The sequence below is a fragment of the Plecotus auritus genome (assembly GCF_963455305.1).
Source record: "Plecotus auritus genome assembly, chromosome: 15".
Classification (NCBI taxonomy): Eukaryota; Metazoa; Chordata; class Mammalia; order Chiroptera; family Vespertilionidae; genus Plecotus; species Plecotus auritus.
Window position 1 is genome coordinate 5,797,430 of NC_137781.1, and position 20,080 is coordinate 5,817,509.

Genomic DNA, 20,080 nt, shown 5'->3' on the forward strand with positions numbered 1-20,080 from the left:
CACAGACAGCTCACCTACCCCCTCCCCGCCCCCCGGGAGGAGCCGGCCACCTCGGCTCAGGAGTTCCTCCCCCTTCTTGCCCACAGGAGGTTGGAGCAGAACTTTTTCAACTGCAGCTGTGACATCCGCTGGATGCAGCTGTGGCAGGAGCAGGGGGAGGCCAAGCTCAACAGCCAGAACCTCTACTGCATCAGCGCCGAGGGCTCCCAGCTGCCCCTGTTCCGCATGAACATCAGCCAGTGTGGTGAGTGCGCCGCCCCGCTGCCCCGGGGAGGGAGGCGTCCCTCAGACTCCAGGGATGGCACCCCTCCCCCTCCGCCCTCCCCGCCTTGAACTCGGCCCTGGTGCACATGTGGCTCACCTCTTCCCTCCTGGGCGTTCCTGCCCCTCCTGAGCCGCCATGGGAGGCTGGCTTTGGGGATGCAGAGAGGGGTTCAGGGCGCCCCTTCTCATCAGACCCCAGTGCTTCCTGCCTGGGAGTCACTTGCCAGCCAGACCTGAGCATGTGTCCTCGCAGTGTGGCCCCCAGACCTTCTGTATCAGGAGCGTCTCAGGTGCTTTTAGAAAGGCAGGTGCCTGGGCCCAAGCACAGACCGTGACCTCAGGTGTCTGGGGTCCCCAGGATCTCAGAGCTCATTTTGGAGGGCCAGCTCCCCAAGGTGGAGCTGCCATCTGACTTCTTGCTGGAGCTGCCTCCCCGCCCACCCATGTGGGGGAGTCCAACCACAGCAGCTTCAATTCCGAGGGTGATGTCTGCCGGGGAGGCGGTGTGACTTCGGGGGCTCGGGGGCTCCTGAGAGCTCCAGCTGGTGATGTTGGCGTCATCGTTGGGGCCACGTTCTGGGAGTCAGTATTTGCCTGTCCTCTCTGCCCCCGCCCTGCAGACATCCCGGAGATCAGTGTGAGCCACGTGAACCTCACCGTGCGGGAGGGCGACAACGCCGTCATCACGTGCAATGGCTCCGGCTCGCCTCTGCCCGATGTGGACTGGATGGTCACCGGGCTGCAGTCCATCAACACCCACCAGGTAGGCACCTCGGCTCGGGCTGCACCAGGAGGCTGGGACCCACCACCTCTTAGTCTTAATGAGACGCAAGGGTCCAAGCAAGAGACGGGAAGAGAGGGAAGAAGAGGGACAGTCGTGGTCCTGTCTCTCCAGGAAGGGACACGGAGACCTGACCTTAGACACGCTATGCAACTTCTCAGTGCCTTAGTTTCCTCAGCTGTCCAATGGGTACAGTGCTGCCAGGCACCTCTTGTGAGGCTGAGGGAGCCCTTGACTGGAGAGAGCCTGGCCCTCGGTCAGTGCATTCGCCGGATGAGCCTCCTTTACCTTCCACTCAGCTTTTCCTCTTTTTTAAAAAAATAGGTTTTTATTGATTTTTAGAGAAAAAGGAAGGGAGAGGGATAGAGGTAGAAACATTGATGAGAGAGAGAGTCATGGATTGCCTGCCTCCGGCACGCCTCCTACTGGGGATGGAGCCGCAATCCGGGCATTGAATGCCCTGACCTGGAATCGAATTGTAACCTCCTGGTTCACAGGTCGTTGCTCAACCACCGAGCCACACTGGCCAGGCTTAGCTTTTCCTCTTGGTTCCAGAAGCTGTTTCGGGTTAGGTGGGGGGCTGCCCGTGTAGAAACTGATTATTGTCTTTTTACTGGCCTTTTAGACAAACCTGAACTGGACCAATGTGCACGCCATCAACCTGACGCTGGTCAACGTGACGAGTGAGGACAACGGCTTCTCCCTGACGTGCATCGCAGAGAACGTGGTGGGCATGAGCAACGCCAGCGTCGCCCTCACCGTCCACTGTGAGTGGACGCCGTGGAGGGGGTGGCTGTGTGCACGCCGGGCAGGAGGCTGGTCTACCAGGAGGGGCAAGTCAGTCCTGGGCTAGTGACCCCAGGAAGGGGCGTCCCTGCCTCTCGGAAGCCGCTGCCTCCCACTCAGCTGTGCCTTCACGACTCCTGGTTTGACCTGTCGGCCTAGAGGTCGTGAGAGGGAGCCCTCCAGCCCTGGAGGTCAGGGTGCTCGGGTAGAGACAGACATCTCTTCCGCTCTGTGAGGGGGGCGGTGACGGGGGCCACCTCTGATTCCCTGAGTCTTTTCCGGGCCGGGTGGGGGTGAGAAGTGGGGCTCCCATGCCAGCTCCTGGGAGCTCTGTGTCCTGGCACCAGCTGGCCTCTCCCTGGCAGACCCTCCGCGCGTGGTGAGCCTGGAGGAGCCCGAGCCGCGCCTGGACCACTGCATCGAGTTCATGGTGCGCGGCAACCCGCCGCCAACGCTGCGCTGGCTGCACAACGGGCAGCCCCTGCGCGAGTCCAAGATCATCCGCGTGGAGTTCTACCAGGAGGGCGAGGTGTCTGAGGGCTGCCTGCTCTTCAACAAGCCCACCCACTACAACAACGGCAACTACACCCTCATCGCCAAGAACCCGCTGGGCACCGCCAACCAGACCATCAATGGCCACTTCCTCAAGGAGCCCTTCCCAGGTGAGGCCCTGCGCTCTGGGGCGCCCCGAGTCCCTCCAGGAGCTCGGGGGGAGGGACGGGGCATGGTGGCTGGAGAGGAAAGGCAGCGGCCACGGTGATGCTGTTACCATGGCAACCAAGCACACACGGGCACGTCGTCAGCCACCCCCAGCAGTTTGTGTAAAATAGCCGAAGTGTCTGGTTTCTGGTAGCTGTCACTGTTCAAACCACGACCCCCGAGAAGTACCCCGTTGGGCACAGGAGGGCATAGCACGTTCTGGTGGAGAAAGCAGGGTCTGGAGAGTTGGGCAAGGAGGGCAGAGACTCTTGACCCAGCCTTGTCTTTGTCGGGAGACTCTGGGCACAGCCTCTATTCCCTCATCTGTGGGATGGGCACGATTGCGCTGCTCCCGTAACGATCCCGAAGCTCTTAAACGGGTAAGCGGTCTACAGCACACAGGGACGGCTCAATGACCTCGTCGCAGGGGCTGCAGGGACGCTCCGCCCAGCTCCGCATGTCCCGGGCGGGCGAGTGAGCCAACCTCCTCCTCCTTGCTGGTTAGGGTCCAGGCTTCCGGGTCTGCGCGTGGCCCCCTCCTCTCTCCTGCTCTGTGCTGAGCTGATGGGGGCGTCTGATGCTGTCATCTGGGATGTCGCTGATGTCGCCTGCACCTGGGCAGTAACTGAAGCAATGGAAGAGAGACCTTTGACTATCTGGGAGGCGATTCTGTCTTTGTCTGGGCGAGAACGTGCCAATTACCTTCCTGACGCGGGAGGAGTTCAGGGGAAGTGGTTGCGGCTTCTCCCTGTGGGCTCGGCAGCCGCTGCATTTCTGTTAAGGAAGCCGTGTGTCTGTGACGGCCTTGGCGATTTGTGCCGGGAACATGCTGGGTGACCTCTGGGCCTTCGGTCCCCAGAAATCATGGGTTCTAATGAGATAACGGGAAGTGTCAAGTCTGGCACCTCTCTCTCTCTCTCTCTCTCTCTCTCTCTCTCTCTCTCATGCTTAGGCGCGCGTGCGCACGCACACACACACGCACACACACACACACACACACACACACACACGCAGGCAGGGAGAGGCTGGCTCGGTGCGGCATCTGCTTGTGTGAAGGTGACTGAACAGCCACAGAGAACCAGGGCAGCAGCACCAGGCAGCCTCGTTTATCTTACAAAAACAAACTAACACACCTCGAACTGGGCTCCGAGAGTGAGACGGGGGAGAAGCGGCCTTCTTGCCACTGACGTCCAGGGTGTGATGGAGCCACAGCGCATCCGACGCGCTGATGTCTGAGACCCCAGTGGTCCTGTTTGGTCCCCGTTTCCAGCATCATCGCCACTTTGCCCAGTCACAGGCCCGGGAACCTCGGATGGGCCACGCCGGCTCTCCTTTGGGAGGCAGGGCGGTCCTGGCCCCCACCGTGGGCGTGGCCTTGCGGTGCGGGGGGCGGGGCTCCCATGGCCACCACGTGAGTGTGGACCTTCCGGGCACACAGGGCTGCCGTGGCCCTGTCCCTGCCTGCGTGCGTCTCATGGTCGGAGGGGGATTCTGTTAGGAGGAGAGTCTCCACTCCCTGCTGGGCGAGGAGTTTCCAAAGAGAGAGCGGGTGCGGGTGCTCAGGACCAGGGGAGCCACGCTGGGCTGCTCCCCGGAGGCGTCCTGAGGGCCGCGGGCAGCGGGAAGCTGCCGTGGGCACAGCTTTCCCGCTGCCGTGGGCACAGCTTTCCCTTTGCCCTGCGTCCTCGAGGGAGGGAAGCAGCTGTGTACCTCCTCCCGCCACAGACACGGCCTCTGTCCCCAGGAGACGAGGGAGGAGGGGCACAGAGGAGCTCATCTGAGGTCCTTCCCTCCAGCCCCAGTGCCCCGCGCCAGGGCCACCTGTGCGAAGGTTTGCTTGTCTTATGCTCCTGCAGGAAGCAGTGGGTGATGGAGAGGCAGTGACAGGGAGACGATGGGCCGGTGGTGAATGACAGAGCAGCTAAGCGTTGAGGAGAGTAATTATCTAGGGGACCGGGCGGTGAGCGCCACCCCCGCTGAGCCCTGGGTACCAAGGCGGTCTGTGGGTGCTGTGAGGGTGTGGGGACGTAACGACCACGTGTGCCCCCTCCTGCTCCCAGGCAGCTCAGCACAGACCTTCAGAGCAGGTCCAGCCGGCGTGGCTCAGTGGTGGAGCATCGATCTAGGAACCAGGAGGTCACAGTTCGGTTCCGGTCAAGGCCACATGCTCAGGTTGTGGGCTCGATCCCTAATAAGGGGCATGCGGGAGGCAGCTGATCAGTGATTCTCTCATCGCTGATGTTTCTCTCTCCCTCTTCCCCGCTAAAATCAACAAAGAGATATTACTTAAAAGAAGAGCATCCCGGGAATCTGAAAGGGAATCTGTTTTGGGAGAAATAGATCTAACAGTGCGGGTCCCCTTTGCTGACTGTTCATGAGCCCGAGACCCACGGAGGGGCGCCAGGAGGTCTCCCCCGTCCCAGGCGCATGTCTCAGGCAGGGAGCTGAGCGTGCACGGTGCCACAGGAGGACGGGCCTGGTCCCGGGAGGCTCCCCGCGGAGCAGCGGGGCCTCCGAGTGAGTTTGGCACCGCTCCTCTCAGGCTCTGGAGCCAAGGCTGGGCCCCCCTCTTCCCCGTCCTTCCCCCCAGATCAGGCCTGTGGTCACCTGCGGTGTAGAAGAGGGTGCTGGCACACAGGGCACCCTCAGGAATTGGGACTAAGCCCTATTGCTCTCCCCCCAAACCCAACAGAGTGACAACAGACGAGAAACCTGGGAAGAGTGCGCGTACGGCACGCAGGCCTTCCTCCGAAGGAGCCCTGCGCAGAGAGCAGCACTTTCCCCACACAGTTAGAGGGCGTGTGCTGGCGCGGCTTGGTCCCGAGCTCTGGTTACAGCGAGGGCGGCTTAGCCAGGCCCGGAGCACAGAGGACCCCGTGCAGGGACGGATGGGTGGATGGTGGGGGGGGGCGGGGTGGACAAAGGAGTTCTCACCCCTCAGGCCAACGCAGTGGTTCTCCAAGGAGGAAGCCTCAGTGCCTAGTTACTCTGGCACATTCTCAAGACCCACCCAGCCCAGACCCGAATCTGAAACGGGGGGGGGGGGGGGGGGGCGGGGAGGGGGGGGGGCGGGGAGGAAGGGGGCGGGGAGGGGGGGGAGAACAGTAATCTGTTTCTTTAAAAAAATTTTTTAAAAGATCTTTAACTTTTCTCTCTGAAATAATATGAAATGAACTACCCCTCCCCCCAGAAAGTTACAACATAGTACAGAGAGCTGCCTTCTCCCCTTCACCTCCCTTCCCCAGTGGGTGGCATCTCGTCTGACCACCGCACAGCGCTCCCAACCAGGGCACTGGCGAGGGCGCGGCACTGCTGTGGAATCTGCAGGCGTCAGTGAAGTGTTTAAAACAGTCTTAGTTGGTGGAAGAATCACATAGTCCCCTTTTCCCATTGAGCCCATCTAGCCCGCCCCGCCCCGCCCCAGCCCCGCAGCCACTGCTGTCTGTCCATGGGCTGTGCATGTACGCACCCACGTTCTTTGTCCGTGGCCCCACGGCCGTCCTTCCCTCCCGGATCCACCCCAGCCCTGCACCTTGCTCTCAGGTGCCACGTCGCTGTCTGTGCCCCCCTTAACCTGGGCCAGCTTCTCAGTCTTGCTCTGCCTGGCACCGTCTGCGCACTTTTAAAGAGTGCTCGCGGGCTGTTTTCTGTCTGCCCGGCTCACCGTTCGGGCTCGCCCGACGTGTTCTCGGGACTGCACACCCGTGGTGCGTTTTTGGCAAGCACACCACAGACGTGATGCTGCACCCTCTGTCCGTCTGTCCATCTTGTCGCCGGGGATGCTAACCTCATCACTGGGTCAGGATGGAGTCGGCCAGGTGTCTCCCTTGCGAAGTGACGCCTTTCCCTTTGTCTGTAGTAAGTACAGTATTTGGGACGTTTGTAAATGTCTTGCTTCTCACCGCTCTTTCGCGCGTTAATTTTAGCATTGAGTGATGATCCCTGCCCGCAACAATGACTACTGTGCGATTTGCCAAGTGGTGATTTTTCTGTTCCCATCCCTCCCTCTGCATCTACTAACTGGAATTCTACTGCAAGGAAGAGCTTTCTCTTTTCCTCATTTGTCGGTTCAGTTATTTATTTGCTCTTGGTATGGACTCAGGGATATTTATTTTGCCCTATGCCTTAGGACCCGTGCGTTCGTTGGCCCTGGCGGCCCTAACAAAGTACCAGAGCCCGGGGCGGGGGCCGGGGGGGGGGGAATACACAACAGAAATTTACTTCCTCACGATTCTGAGGCTGGAGGCCGGAGGTCAAGGTGTCAGCGGGGCTGGTTTCCTGAGGCCTCCCTCCTGCGCTTGCAGGCGGCCGCCTTCTGCCCGTGTCCTCCAGGGTCTTCCCTCTGTGCACCCGTGTCCCAACCCCCTCTTTTTATAGGGATGCCAGTCGTATTGGATTAGTGCCCACCTGATGACCTCATTTTCACTTAATCAGCTCTTTAAAGACTGTCTCAGATCGTCCTAGTCTAATGCACTGGGGTCAGGACTGCCACACATAAATCCGGGGCGGGTGTGACTCAGAGTGTGACAGCCCGTGGCTGTCGCGATCCTTCTGCTGCTCACAGGGGGCCAGGGCTGGCCGTCGGGAACCGCCCCACGCGGCTCCGTGTCCTTCCCCCACGCCCCATGAATTCCCGAGCACGTTCTCACTTTCCAGTGCCCCAGAATGTGCCGGGCACGCCTGTCCTTTTCCTGAAACACTGTGCTTCTCCCAGCGGCCCTCACTCCTTTCATCGGGGAATCGATGGTGAGCACCCGCTGGGTGACTCCGTTTCAGGCTGGATTCCGAGACCCTCTGCGCGGGCCCAGGCTCGGATCTGAGTCCTATTTTCAGATGAGTGAGATTCCACCAGTGAGTTCATTTCTCTCAGCCTGTTTCCTTCCTGTGAAATGGGGGTAATCCCGCCTACCTCCTAGGAGGGTTGTCAGGACTGAGTGGCACGCGACAGAAAGCGTTTAGCACAGCCCCTGGCTCACAGCCACCGTCTAGTGGTGTTAAGCTTTCATCATCAGATGAGCCCCGCTGCGGCTAAACGGCGCGTCCCACAGTGCCATCGGGGGCTGGGACCGTGTGGGGTTCCCAAGGACGGCACCGTGACCTGCTCAGATGACCTCGGCGTTCCGTTTGAGGAATGCCGTCTTGAGGTCACAGCTGGCATCTGCAGGGGGGCCCAGGGAAGCCCCCGCGGCAGCACTTCTCTGGACTCTAGTGTACCAAGGTCCCCTGCACGCCAGCGACCGGGAGGAGGGGACACTGTCTCAGATTAACTCCCCATCTCATAGTTTGGTCCCTAGCTGGGCCGGGCCATTTCTCTTGGAATCGGGAACTCTGTGTCTTATTTCTTCTGCCTTTGGAAGACCAGCCTCCTACAGAGGCAGTGGAGCGGGGCCGGGGTCACATGCCCAGGACTTGTGTTCCCAGGTGCTGGGGTAGCGTGGGGTCACAGTGAGTGGGGAGTCGTGGCTTTTAAGATCACAGCGCCCCCCACTCCGCTGTTGACGACGCTGCTAACACCCGCTTTGTCTCTTTTGCAGAGAGCACGGATAACTTTGTCTCCAGTAAGTCCGCTCTACCTTTTGCTTTGAAGCTGATTTATTCCGAGCCTTTGGGTAACTATGGAATCCAGGTGGTCCTCGCCCCAAGCCACCCAGCCCCCAGGCCCCTGGCTGCCCCGCGTCGGAGTGAACGGAGAAGGAGGACTGCAGAGTGGAAATGTGCTCCAGGCCCACCTCCTGGGCAGCCGCTCGGGCCTCCGTGTCCCCAGGGCGTTCCCTGACCCTGTTGTGGGTCTCCCCGCCTGGATGGAAGGGGTGGGGGCGGGAACACCTGGGCTTGCCCATGCCCGGTGGAGAGACCTTGTTGTCCATCTCAGCTGTTCTTGAACCTGGAGCCTCTCCACCTGCTAGTGTTTTTCACCTGCTCCCAGGGCCCAGAGCCTGGCCCGGCCCCACCTCGCATGGAGTGGTGATTGACAGGGTCTCCTGGTGGCCTGGTGGGTCCTCACGTGGGATCACGAGGCTCAGTGTACAAGTGATTGGGGCCAGGACTAGACAGTCCCCGAAGGATCTGGTGTTCTGCTCATGGGCTGTGGGAGACATGGCTTTTCCCTCGCTCCCCGAGTCGGGGGGGCGGGGGCGCTGAGACGGTGGCCATGACGGCCTAGGACACCCGTGCTGCCTGGCACCGAGGTGAACACAGTCTGAGATGCTTTATTTGCCCTCAGTCCTAGAGGACGTGCGTCTCATAGAGCGGCCTTCCAGGGGGCTCCGAGTCGGGGCCTCCCCTGCCCAGGAGGTGATGCCCGGTGGAGGAGAAACTGACACCTGGTTCCCACCAGCCTTGCTGGTCAGCGGCGCTGGCTGCTTAGCCTGAGCTGCCACTGCGTTTTGAAATCTGCAATAGGGGGTGGGTCGTGGCTTGTGTGTGGGGCTCCCAGCCTCCTGGATCTCGCTGAGGGTGAAGAGGGGGAGATGAAGGGGCGTCGGGGAGTCACGGTGGGGAGGGGGGGCGTCTGGGGGGGATGGAAGAGCCTGCAGCAAAGAACAGTCGATGACAGCCACCGTCACCACCAAAACGTGGGGAATCCGGACCCTGGCTGGGATCCCAAACTGTTTTCTGGTTGTTGTTGCGCTGTTTTATGCAACAGCTCAGGGTCCACGTTGCCCAGGTGCCATTCTGTACTCTGAGAATGGGGGTGGGGGTGAAGGTCCCGCGTTCCTCATGGAGCCTGCCCCTGGCTGTCACAGCCCGGCAGCCAGGCGGGGTCTTGGTCTCTGGGGAGGTCGGGCAGTAAGAGCAGGTTCGAGGGCATGCTGTCCAGCATGGACTCTGGGCACTGGGGAGCCGGTGGGGCTGGCACGGAGCCCCCCTGGCCAGGAAGCTAACCCTCCTCCTTTCCGTTTGGTTTTCAGTCTATGAAGTGAGCCCCACACCTCCCATCACTGTGACCCACAAGCCAGAGGAAGACACTTTTGGGGTGAGTTCCTTCTGGGCTGGGAGGAGGCCGTTTTCACATTTCATCCGAGCAGCGGATGCTCCGCTTCCACCTCACTCGGAGCCCAGGATGTCAGGCAGGAAGAGCCCTGACGAGTGACCTCCTTTCAGGCGCGGAGTCCTCCCTTGTTTGACGAGAGTCATTCATTGTTTGAGGAAGCATCGCGGCTCCGCTCCCAGCCTGGGGCCCAGAGGGAGCGCCGGGAAACCCCCAAGCGGCTGGGAGCCTGGCTGGGCCTGATTCCAAGGGGCTGCTTACTGTGCAAGCCTCGTAGGAAGTCGAGGTTACCCCACCAGCTCCCTGGGTGGGTGTCCAAGCCCTCCCCGACCCCAACTGCCAGAGCTTGAGATTTCTGAGGGGGAAGAGTCCAGATCTCCCAGGATTCCCTGGGGGAAGAGTATTCTGTAGAGAACTTCAGTGTGCATACGCAGAATTTGCTTGCTAACGAAACAACAACACCACGAGAGACAGAAGCTTCCGAGCGCATCTGTGAGGCCGCCCCCGTGCCAGGGGCTCAGGACCCCGCGTCGCTGACGTTTCCCTAATCGGGGTGGCTCCTTTGTTAACTGGATGCTGTTAGGGCCTCATCATTTACTTCCTCTGAAGCAGGGCTGGGGAGCCTTTTTCTGCCAAAGGCCATTGGATGTTCACAACATCATTCCCGGGCCATACACAACAGTCAGCTTAAAAACTAGCCTGCTGGGTTCGGTCGAACATTTAATGAACTCACCCCTAATGGCCTCGGCAGGGCCAGGCCCCATGATCTCATGGGCCTTGCACGGCCCGTGGGCCAGACGTTCCCCACCCCTGGTCTGAAGGCTCCTGTGGGCGGCAGAGTTCCCCGCCGGCTCCTGCGACAAAGTAACTGTCCGGACGCTTTGCCCCTGCCAGGTGTCCATCGCCGTGGGGCTCGCCGCCTTTGCCTGCGTGCTGCTGGTGGTCCTCTTCATCATGATCAACAAGTATGGCCGGCGGTCCAAATTTGGAATGAAGGGTAAGGTGGGCCTTGCAGTGGCCAGGGTCTCATGGGGCGGGGGGCGGGGGGGTGCGTGTGGCTCTCTTCAATGCTGTTTCCACTTCCTGGCTCTCGGAGGGCGGGCCTCTGTTACTCCCTGAAGCAGGGGTCCTCAAACTACGGCCCGCGGGCCACATGCAGCCCACCGAGGACATTTATCTGGCCCGCCGGGTGCCGCTGCCTGTCCTGCTTAGCAGCCGACTCGTCCCGGGCCCGCAGTGCGCATAGGAATTTGTTCATAGTTTTTTTTTAAACTATAGTCCGGCCCTCCAACGGTCTGAGGGACAGTGAACTGGCCCCCTGTTTAAAACGTTTGAGGACCCCTGCAAGGGTTCTCCTCCCGCCTGCACCGTTACTGTGTTGGTAATGATGGACTGCCCGCTGCGCTGGGATCTGTGGGCACCCACCTGGGCGCCCGTGTTTTGCTGGGACCGCGGGCTGGTGCACGAGGGTGATTTGGGAGGGAAGTTGCATTTGAGGGCCCATGAGAGGCCTTGTTTCTTTTCATTACGGAGGGCAGACGGACTCCTTGTTTGAGTAACTTGGTTCTTTTCTTGCTGCCCCCGTGCGCGGGGTGGTGGTGAGAAGGTCCTAGCAGGGTTAGATGTAGGGGGGCTCCACGCAGAGTCCCAGGGCGGGTGCCCCGAGCCACCTGCCTGCCTCAGTGCTGGCCAGCTTTCAAGACTCACGCACTCCGCCCTGTCACCGCCGGGGTGGGGCGAGGATGTGGCTCTATGCCACATGGTGGGGGAATGGCACGGAAGGGGTTACCATGGCGAATGAGCGTGCATCTGCCGGGTCCCTGGGCCCCAGGGGTGGATCTGACCAAATGGCTCAAAGGAGGCTGGGCCCTTGCACTGCAGAAACTTGACTTTCACGCTGCACTCCCAGCCAGGTTTCCTGTATGGCTGATGGGAGATGGGAGATGGGCAGGGTGGCTGATGGGAGGTCCCAGGAGCCATCAGGGGGCCCAGCTGGGGTTCCGGTTGGGGTCTTCTGGGGATATCATGGGAGCCAGAGAGATGCATTTCTATGCGTCTGCACATGACCTGGTGTCGGGGGGCGGGGGTGGTGGTGGTGGGCGGGTCCTGGCCTTGGGCTCCGGGACTGACAGCAGGTCTGTGCGTAGGATTCATGGGGACAGTGGTCCCTGGACTCACATGTGAATGCTGCGTGTTCGTACCCGGCGGGCGGAGCGGGAGGTTGGAATGGGACTGGTTCGTAGCTTTCCTCATATTCTCAAAACGTTCACTGACTCCCCTAAGAGCCCAGAACACTGCTATGTAGCAAGAGACACCCACAGAAACACAGGAAGGCAGGGAACTCGGGGCGCCGCGCGGCCTCCCAGAAGTCGGGGCCTCTGCGCTCGCTTTCTGCCCCTGACTGAGCTGAGCAAATCGCAGCCGGGCCAGCCAGGTTTCCCCGATCAGATGAAATATTTTGACCGAGAGAAACACGCGTGGCAGCAAATGGTAAAGAAGGGACAGGAGTCTGGCCTGCTGCTGCTTGACTTCAACACGACCGGGCCCCTGTGGGCACCTTGATTGCAGCTGTTTTCTCTGCCAAACCGTTTCACAGGGATGGGAGGCGGACGGCCACCGAGCGCGCTCCAGCCCTCGATCTCGGCGTGATCCGCGGGCTCCGGGCTTTGGGGCTGGCACTGTTGCTGTGCCAGGCTTCCTACCATGGGGGCACCTCCCTAGGTCTCCCTCCTCCACCCCGGGAAACGTCGGGGCCTCCACCAGGGGCGCGCCACCAGCTGAGACCCTGCCACAGCCCAGGCAGCAGGGAGCAGGGACTTTTCCCGTTAACTGTTCCCGTGTCCGGAGCAGCGTGGCCCTGTCGGACGGCTTAGGCAGCACCGGGTGCCTCTTGCTCTGTCCAATCACCTCTGAATGCTGTCGCCCTTGGCAATACAGACGCCTCCTATTAGTCCACGTTTCTCCAGCTGGGACCCCCGCCCCGGTCCAGAGGAGGATGGGAGCGGATGGAGGAGTCTTGCTTCCCAGGCTCAGAGGACATCCTGCATTTCTTCCGGGAAAAGTGGGGGACCGCGTGGCAAGGCAGCGGGAGCTGGAAGGTGGGGAGGGAAGCGCGTCAGGAACTGCTGGTGGGCTTCGGGATTACCCTGGGCACCCCATCGGCTAGCGCTGCCTGTCATCCCCGTGGTTGGAGGGGCGCCGGGTCTCCGATGGGCACTCCAGGAGCGCCCCCCGGGAGTCAGCACCAGTTAATAGGCACTTACAGCAAAGTGGTTGCCGATTTGATTACGATTGGGGGTTATTACCATTTTTTCCATAAACAGATGGTAACTGCCCTCTGAGTGGCTGGGAGAGCCGTGCCAGCGTCTTGATTTGGAGGGGCTGGCTCCTGCCAACACATCTCAGGGGCTGCTGCCGCGCGGATGTCTCGTTATCCCTCTGGTTAGCTGCCTGGTTACAGGGAAGCATTGGGCATGGGAAGGAGGCATTCCGCCCCGGCTCCTAACCTCGGAACGTGGGGCTCAGGGCTCCTTCCAGCTGCTGGGGGGCGGGGGAGGGGCTGGGAGGGAGGTACTGGATGTCCAGGGCTGGGCTCTAACGGGATGGAGGGGAGTATCGTGTGTCTGCAGCCAGGAGCACAGAGCAGGGGTTGGTGCTGGAGAAATAAGCAGGGGTCCTCAAACTACGGCCCGCGGGCCACATGCGGCCCGCCGAGGACATGTATCCGGCCCGCTGGGTGCCGCTGCCTGTCCTGCTCAGCAGCCGACGCGTCCCGGGCCCGCAGTGCGCATAGGAATTTGTTCATAGTTGTTTTTTTTAAACTATAGTCCGGCCCTCCCACGGTCTGAGGGACAGTGAACTGGCCCCCTGTTTAAACAGTTTGAGGACCCCTGATAGATGGAGGCTACTCAGACCATCGAAAGGGGCTTGGGCCGGCTGGCACCATTGATGAGAGCTGCTTTTGTCCGGTGGGGTCAGGGGTCAAGGGCAGTGCCAAGCAGCAGTGAACCTGGTAAAGGATCCGGCATTCCTGACTTCCTGCACGAAGTCCCTTCTTCCTTCTGCTTGTCCAGTCAGTGCTCAGTGCTCCACAAGACCCAGTGCCTTTGCTCCGACCGCCTCGAAGGGTGCCCACCCCACAGCTTCATGAGTTCCCAGGTCCCTCTCTGCGCCGTCTTCACGCCTCCACGCAGGCCTGCCTTGGCGCCCAGGGCGGGGGCGGCCCTCTCACGGGCCTTTATAGCCTCACCCACATGCACCTTCCTTCCCTGGCACCGAGGCTGCCTCCCCAGCTCGCCCCTGGTGCGGCCACCATTAGGGTCAGAAAGGCCTGGGGTCAGATCTCGGATCGGCTGCCTGGGAGCTGTGGCGCTCATGTGACTCATTAACTATCCCGGCCGCCGTGTCCTCACTGACAAATGAGAGGGATAATCCTTACCAGGCAGGGTTTTATGAGAATTAAATGAAATTATGTATATCAAGCAATTAGCCTCGTCCCTGGCCATATAGTAATCACTCAGTGACTGTGGCGAGGGGAGCAGTGATTATGGCTTTTGCTCCGTTCATACAAGCCGTGAGTAATGCACAGGCCCATCGTAGCTGTGGTCTGCAGCCTTGGGGCTTAAAAAAAAAATCGCAGTGGCCCGGCCGCTCCCCTGAGCAGTGAAGTCAGAATCCCAGTAGTTTCTAAAGCCGCCCAGGTGTGCTAGGCCAGTGTGGCCCAGTGGTTGAGCATCGACCCAGGAACCAGGAGGTCATGGTTCAGTTCCTGGTCAGGGCTCGATCCCCAGTGTGGGGCGTGCAGGAGGCAGCCGATCCATGATTCTCTCTCATCATTGATGTTTCTATTTCTCTCTCTCCCTCTCTCTCAAAATCAATTTTTTAAAAAAGAAAAGACCTCAGCTGACCATTTTAAAGCTGCTCAGGTGATGTCAAGGGGCAGCCCAGGTTGTGACCCCGAGTTGTGGCCTCCCTGCCTCTCTCTGGCAGAGCACCACCCCTTTGGGATGTCAGCAGATGGGAGGGAGCGCTCTCATCGACTGGGACCCCAGTATGTGCCAGGCCCTGTGCTTGGCCCTTTATCTGCATGTTCTCATTTGATTTTCACCATGAACTTGAGATACACAAATTATTGTCACTGTTTCTTATCTGAGCTTCAGGAAGGATGAGGGACTCGCTTAATGTCCGGCCCCAGCTGGCTTCAGGGTGAAGGACCAGGAGACAGGGGCGGGGCCAGGGCACTCTCTCCTCCCATTTCCGTCCCCCTCTCCCCACTGCAGCACACTCCTCCAGTGAGGTGACTCGGGGTACACCCCGGTTTCGCCGCCCTCTGTGTGGGGGCTGGCCGCCACGCCCGTCCACCTGCAGTGTTAACGGCCAGCTGCCTGCCGCTGCTGGGGCCCTAGCCAGCCATCCGCCACCCCCTCTTCCCTGCGCAGTAGTTGTGCTGTTTGCTTAACGGAGAGATCGCCTCAGAGAGGCTCCCCGTGGCTGAGGGAAGAGCGGTCGCTGACCAGAAATGGGCGCATTGTTGATGTTTCCGTTTTTATTGCCATGAACTCCCAGGCACTCCGTTGGGTTGGGGAGCTTGTGCAGAATCCCAGGGGGTGGGGCATTGTCTCTGGAGTCCTTCTGGATGGAAAAGGCCTCTCGAAACTAGGATCCCAGTCACATGGTAGCCCCAGGAAAGCTCGTGTCTCCATCATAGGCAATCTAGAAAATGCCGAAAGAAAATCAGTGGTAATTCTGTTATTCGGCAATCACTCCTGTTAGTGTAATCAGCAATGCGTGTGCATGCAAGCATTGGATGTGAATGTGCGCAGACCTCTGTAACTGCACGTCCTAAGTGTCTGTGGTCACGTACATAGTCTGCATACATATTTAAGTGAAAATGGTCTTGAGCAATCCAGTTATTTGCCATGTTTTTTCACATCACGTTTCTTAAACATTTCTCTATCTCATCCACTAGACCGTCTCCGTAGCGCTTCCATTACTCTGCACAGCTGACTTTTCTTGCTTGCTTGCCTTCTGTTTTTCACGTGGCTTGTGTATTATACCATTTCGCTTGGTTAATTCAGAAGTTAATTCCTTTGCCCAGAGGGTGCATGGCAGAGGGGCCGAAGGCGCATGGATGAAATGTGAATGAGTGTGAGGAGGACACGGGCCGCGCCTGCTCCGCGGCCGGGCTCCCCGCAGCTCCCACTGCGCGCGTCTCTCCCGGCTTTGTTCCGGAGGCGGCAGGTAGAGAGGCTGGGCAGGAGCCAAGCGAACCTGTTTCAGCCGGCAGCGGCCGCAGCCACCGCCTCTGTGGGCAATTACGGATCGCCCGCTGTGGGCCGTTTCAAAGGCCTTGAGGGACGAGCCCCTCGCTGAGCAGAAACCAGTGTGGAAGCTGCGAGGGACGCAAATGAAATGTGTAATGGTGGCAGCAGAACCCTCAATCACACGCACACACACAGCAGCACATGCTGGGGTGTGTGTGTGTGTGGGTGGGGGGGCAGGCTTGGGAAGCCGTGGCTGTGGGCACGGGCTCTGAGCTGAGGCTGGGGCTGGAGGCAGACCTGATTCTTTCTCTGGGTCTTGGGCAAGTCACTTCGACTCCCTGAGCCTCAGCCGCCCACCTTTGTAGATTACATATGGAAACACGCAGGGCAGCGGCTCCCACGTGGTCCGTGCTCACAAAGTGACCCGTGTGTGTGTGTGTGTGTGTGTGTGTGTGTTTCCACTCGTGAGATCCCTTCCTGTTGATGAACTTCAAGAACTTTATAAGAGTTATTTTTATTCAACGGCTATAGGAAGCAGCAGGAAAAGGTACAGCCCTGCTCTCCTTGTAAAGAAAGTTAAATCCAGACCAAAGAGCAGCGGCCCAGCAGGGCTGGCGGGAAGTGTATCCGCGAGGACTCAGGAGGGACTGGTTCTCCTGCCCCCGGTGTGAAGGGGTGTGGCCTGGGGCAGCACCTGCTCTCCCTGCTCCCCCACAAGCCACCTGGCGGGGCCACCTGATTCCTGAGGCCTCTCCCCGGCCAGCCCTCTGCCCTCGCGGGCGGTGTGGCTCTGGCAGTGGCCCCTCCTAGAATGTCGCCCTCATTCTGTATGGACATCTCTGGGGCACTAAGCATGGACGGCCAGGCCAATGCTCGCTGCCCCCGTGAGGTCCAGAGCAGTGGCCTGGACGTGCCAGTGCCAAGAACGCTCAGGGAGCCGTGATGACGATCACGCCCGTGGCCTCACCAGGATGCACTTGCTTCCTCTCCCCGAGTGTAGTTCGGCTTGGATTATTAACGATCATCCTTCCTATCACTGGGGAAGATGAATGAAGGTGAAGTGAGGGGGCCCTGCACAGCCTTCCCCTGGCTGAAGATGAGACGTCAGTCCATGGAGCGTCCCGGGCCCGGAGCATGGGAGGCTCGCCACCCAGGCAAGGGAGGTCGTGGGGTCCCACTAGGCTGAATGGCAGCCCAATTCACAGAGGCAGAGGGGGGTGCAGCTCTGTGTTCTAAACATGCAAGGGTGGGTGAGTAGAGAACCGGCCCTTGGTTCTGGCCTCTTCGCCTCTTCTGGTGGGTACATCCTCCCGGTCCCCTTCCCGTGCCCCTGCCAATGGCAGCGAGCAGTTCCCTTGAGCTCCCTGCACAGAGCCGGCTGGAGGAAGGGGAGACGCCGCCAGGATGCGGGGCTCAGACCGCAGCCAGGGCCCGGAGAGGACAGTCAGCCAGGAAACGGGCAGAGACGCCCACATACACACAACGCAAAGCAGCTGAACCTCAGTGCCGCTGGCGGGGCAGTGCGCACGAGGCGGTCAAGGGCAGCTCAGCAGACGTCAAAACACGGCTGGTGGCAGAGCAGGAAGCAGCCAGCAGCTGCCCTCTTCATCCTCATGGAAGACGCGAGGAGGGAACAGGTGACCAAACATTTTGAAGACACACTGTCAGAGTGCAGGAGGGAAGACAGAGCTTGCTCTGAGGAAATGCTCGTCTTCATTAGAGACGCTGGAATGATCGCAGAAGGAGGCTGAGAACTACCTTTCACGTGAAAGCTCTCACCTGCTCACATCTGCGCTGGAAGGACTCGCATGCAGCAAGTGTGGACATTCCCACATGCAACCGAAGTCAGCACCCTGGGCACGAGCCCGACGGGAGGAGCCGAGCATGCGCTCTGGGCGCCTGGGCACGCTCCTGACACAGGAGGAGCTGAGCATGCGCTCTGGGCGCCTGGGCACGAGCCTCTGAGGAGGGCTCTCGTCCACGAGGCTGGCTGCGGTGACGCCTGTTGTTCCGCCTGCTCCCTGTGCTCCGAGGCCCGAGGCTCCAGGCCGTGTGGCGCCGTGTGGCGGGACAGCTGAGGGGACCCTGCAGGTAGGCCAAGGCCCAGGAGAGGGCGGCCGCCATGGAGGTGGAGGGGACGGGCCGCTTCCTCAGGCCCAGTTCCCGCAGCTCCAGGGCGCCCTGGGCCCAGCTTCTCTGTGCGTCTCTTCCCCTCGTTTGTTGTCAGAGCCGTCACTCAGCGCTGTGGTCTCTCGGGGTGATGGCTCCCTGTGCTCGCGGGTACTTGGTTCTGCGCACGGAGGGGCGGGCTCAGCGTCCTCCTGCGCCCCTCACTTGGACTCCTGCAGGAAATCCTATTTCCAGGTTTCTTTTCCATCTGTCCTTTCCAGGTGGTCTCCTTGTAAAAGCATGTGGGTTTGGTGTAACAGAGATGCTTGATGCAGGTGCTGCTGCTCAGGAGGACGTGGACTCACCAGAGCCCTCGCCCCGCAGCCCCGCAGCCCCGCCCCCTCAGGAACTCGGTCGGCCCAGGCGATGCATCGCCCTGGACGGCGGTTCTGGGCGGGTCACTGCGCTGGTGGGTGGGGCTGCCTGCGCCTCGCCCCTTTCCACCCGCCCCAACCACCCCACATCGGGTCGCTTCTAGCCACGTGTCACTAGTGGACAGGTGTCCTGGCCGTGAAAGTCAGTGCCCACGTAGTGTACCTTCTTCTGACCCGCTTCTCCGACGTGTCCTGGCTGGGGGTGTCCTCGCAGCAATGCCCAGACGCAGCGAGTGGGCATTGCTGCGAGTGGGCATTGCTGCGAGTGGGCATTGCTGCATCTGGGCATTGCTGCGGGTGGGCATTGCTGCGAGTGGGCATTGCTGCGGGTGGGCATTGCTGCGAGTGGGCATTGCTGCGGGTGGGCATTGCTGCGAGTGGGCATTGCTGCGGGTGGGCATTGCTGCGAGTGGGCATTGCTGCGTCTGGGCATTGCTGCGGGTGGGCATTGCTGCGTCTGGGCATTGCTGCATCTGGGCATTGCTGCGAGTGGGCATTCCTGTGTCTGGGCATTGCTGCATCTGGGCATTGCTGCGTCTGGGCATTGCTGCGGGTGGGCATTGCTGCGGGTGGGCATTGCTGTGTCTGGGCATTGCTGCGAGTGGGCATTGCTGTGTCTGGGCATTGCTGCGAGTGGGCATTGCTGTGTCTGGGCATTGCTGCGGGTGGGCATTGCTGCGGGTGGGCATTGCTGTGTCTGGGCATTGCTGCGAGTGGGCATTGCTGCGAGTGGGCATTGCTGCGGGTGGGCATTGCTGCGGGTGGGCATTGCTGCGGGTGGGCATTGCTGCGGGTGGGCATTGCTGTGTCTGGGCATTGCTGCGGGTGGGCATTGCTGCGAGTGGGCATTGCTGCGGGTGGGCATTGCTGCGGGTGGGCATTGCTGCGGGTGGGCATTGCTGCGGGTGGGCATTGCTGTGTCTGGGCATTACTGTGTCTGGGCATTACTGTGTCTGGGCATTGCTGTGTCTGGGCATTGCTGCGAGTGGGCATTGCTGTGTCTGGGCATTACTGTGTCTGGGCATTGCTGCGAGTGGGCATTGCTGTGTCTGGGCATTGCTGCGAGTGGGCATTGCTGTGTCTGGGCATTGCTGCGAGTGGGCATTGCTGCGGGTGGGCATTGCTGCGGGTGGGCATTGCTGTGTCTGGGCATTGCTGTGTCTGGGCATTGCTGCGAGTGGGCATTGCTGCGGGTGGGCATTGCTGCGGGTGGGCATTACTGTGTCTGGGCATTGCTGTGTCTGGGCATTGCTGCGTCTGGGCATTGCTGTGAGTGGGCATTACTGTGTCTGGGCATTGCTGCGTCTGGGCATTGCTGCGGGTGGGCATTGCTGTGTCTGGGCATTGCTGCGAGTGGGCATTGCTGTGTCTGGGCATTGCTGCGTCTGGGCATTGCTGCGTCTGGGCATTGCTGTGAGTGGGCATTACTGTGTCTGGGCATTGCTGCGTCTGGGCATTGCTGCGGGTGGGCATTGCTGTGTCTGGGCATTGCTGCGAGTGGGCATTGCTGTGTCTGGGCATTGCTGCGGGTGGGCATTGCTGTGTCTGGGCATTACTGTGTCTGGGCATTACTGTGTCTGGGCATTGCTGCGTCTGGGCATTGCTGCGAGTGGGCATTGCTGTGTCTGGGCATTACTGTGTCTGGGCATTGCTGTGTCTGGGCATTGCTGCGGGTGGGCATTGCTGTGTCTGGGCATTACTGTGTCTGGGCATTGCTGCGAGTGGGCATTGCTGCGAGGGGGCATTGCTGTGT

The 20,080-nt window shown here is 60.5% G+C and overlaps 1 protein-coding gene across 14 annotated transcripts in view; it reads left to right on the forward strand.

The window, feature by feature from the left end:
* Nucleotides 1-20,080, forward strand: part of NTRK3 (neurotrophic receptor tyrosine kinase 3) — a 398,804-nt gene that overhangs the window by 68,187 nt on the left and 310,537 nt on the right. For all 14 annotated transcript variants that reach the window (XR_013959681.1, XM_080651648.1, XM_080651651.1 and 11 more), the window contains 7 exons: nucleotides 87-244; nucleotides 885-1,027; nucleotides 1,671-1,812; nucleotides 2,197-2,493; nucleotides 8,065-8,088; nucleotides 9,442-9,506; nucleotides 10,416-10,518. Coding sequence is in view for 13 of the 14 variants with exons in the window: in XM_080651648.1 (XP_080507774.1) it covers nucleotides 87-244; nucleotides 885-1,027; nucleotides 1,671-1,812; nucleotides 2,197-2,493; nucleotides 8,065-8,088; nucleotides 9,442-9,506; nucleotides 10,416-10,518 (932 nt within the window). In the remaining variant the exon portion in view is untranslated. The remainder of the gene's footprint in view (nucleotides 1-86; nucleotides 245-884; nucleotides 1,028-1,670; nucleotides 1,813-2,196; nucleotides 2,494-8,064; nucleotides 8,089-9,441; nucleotides 9,507-10,415; nucleotides 10,519-20,080) is intronic.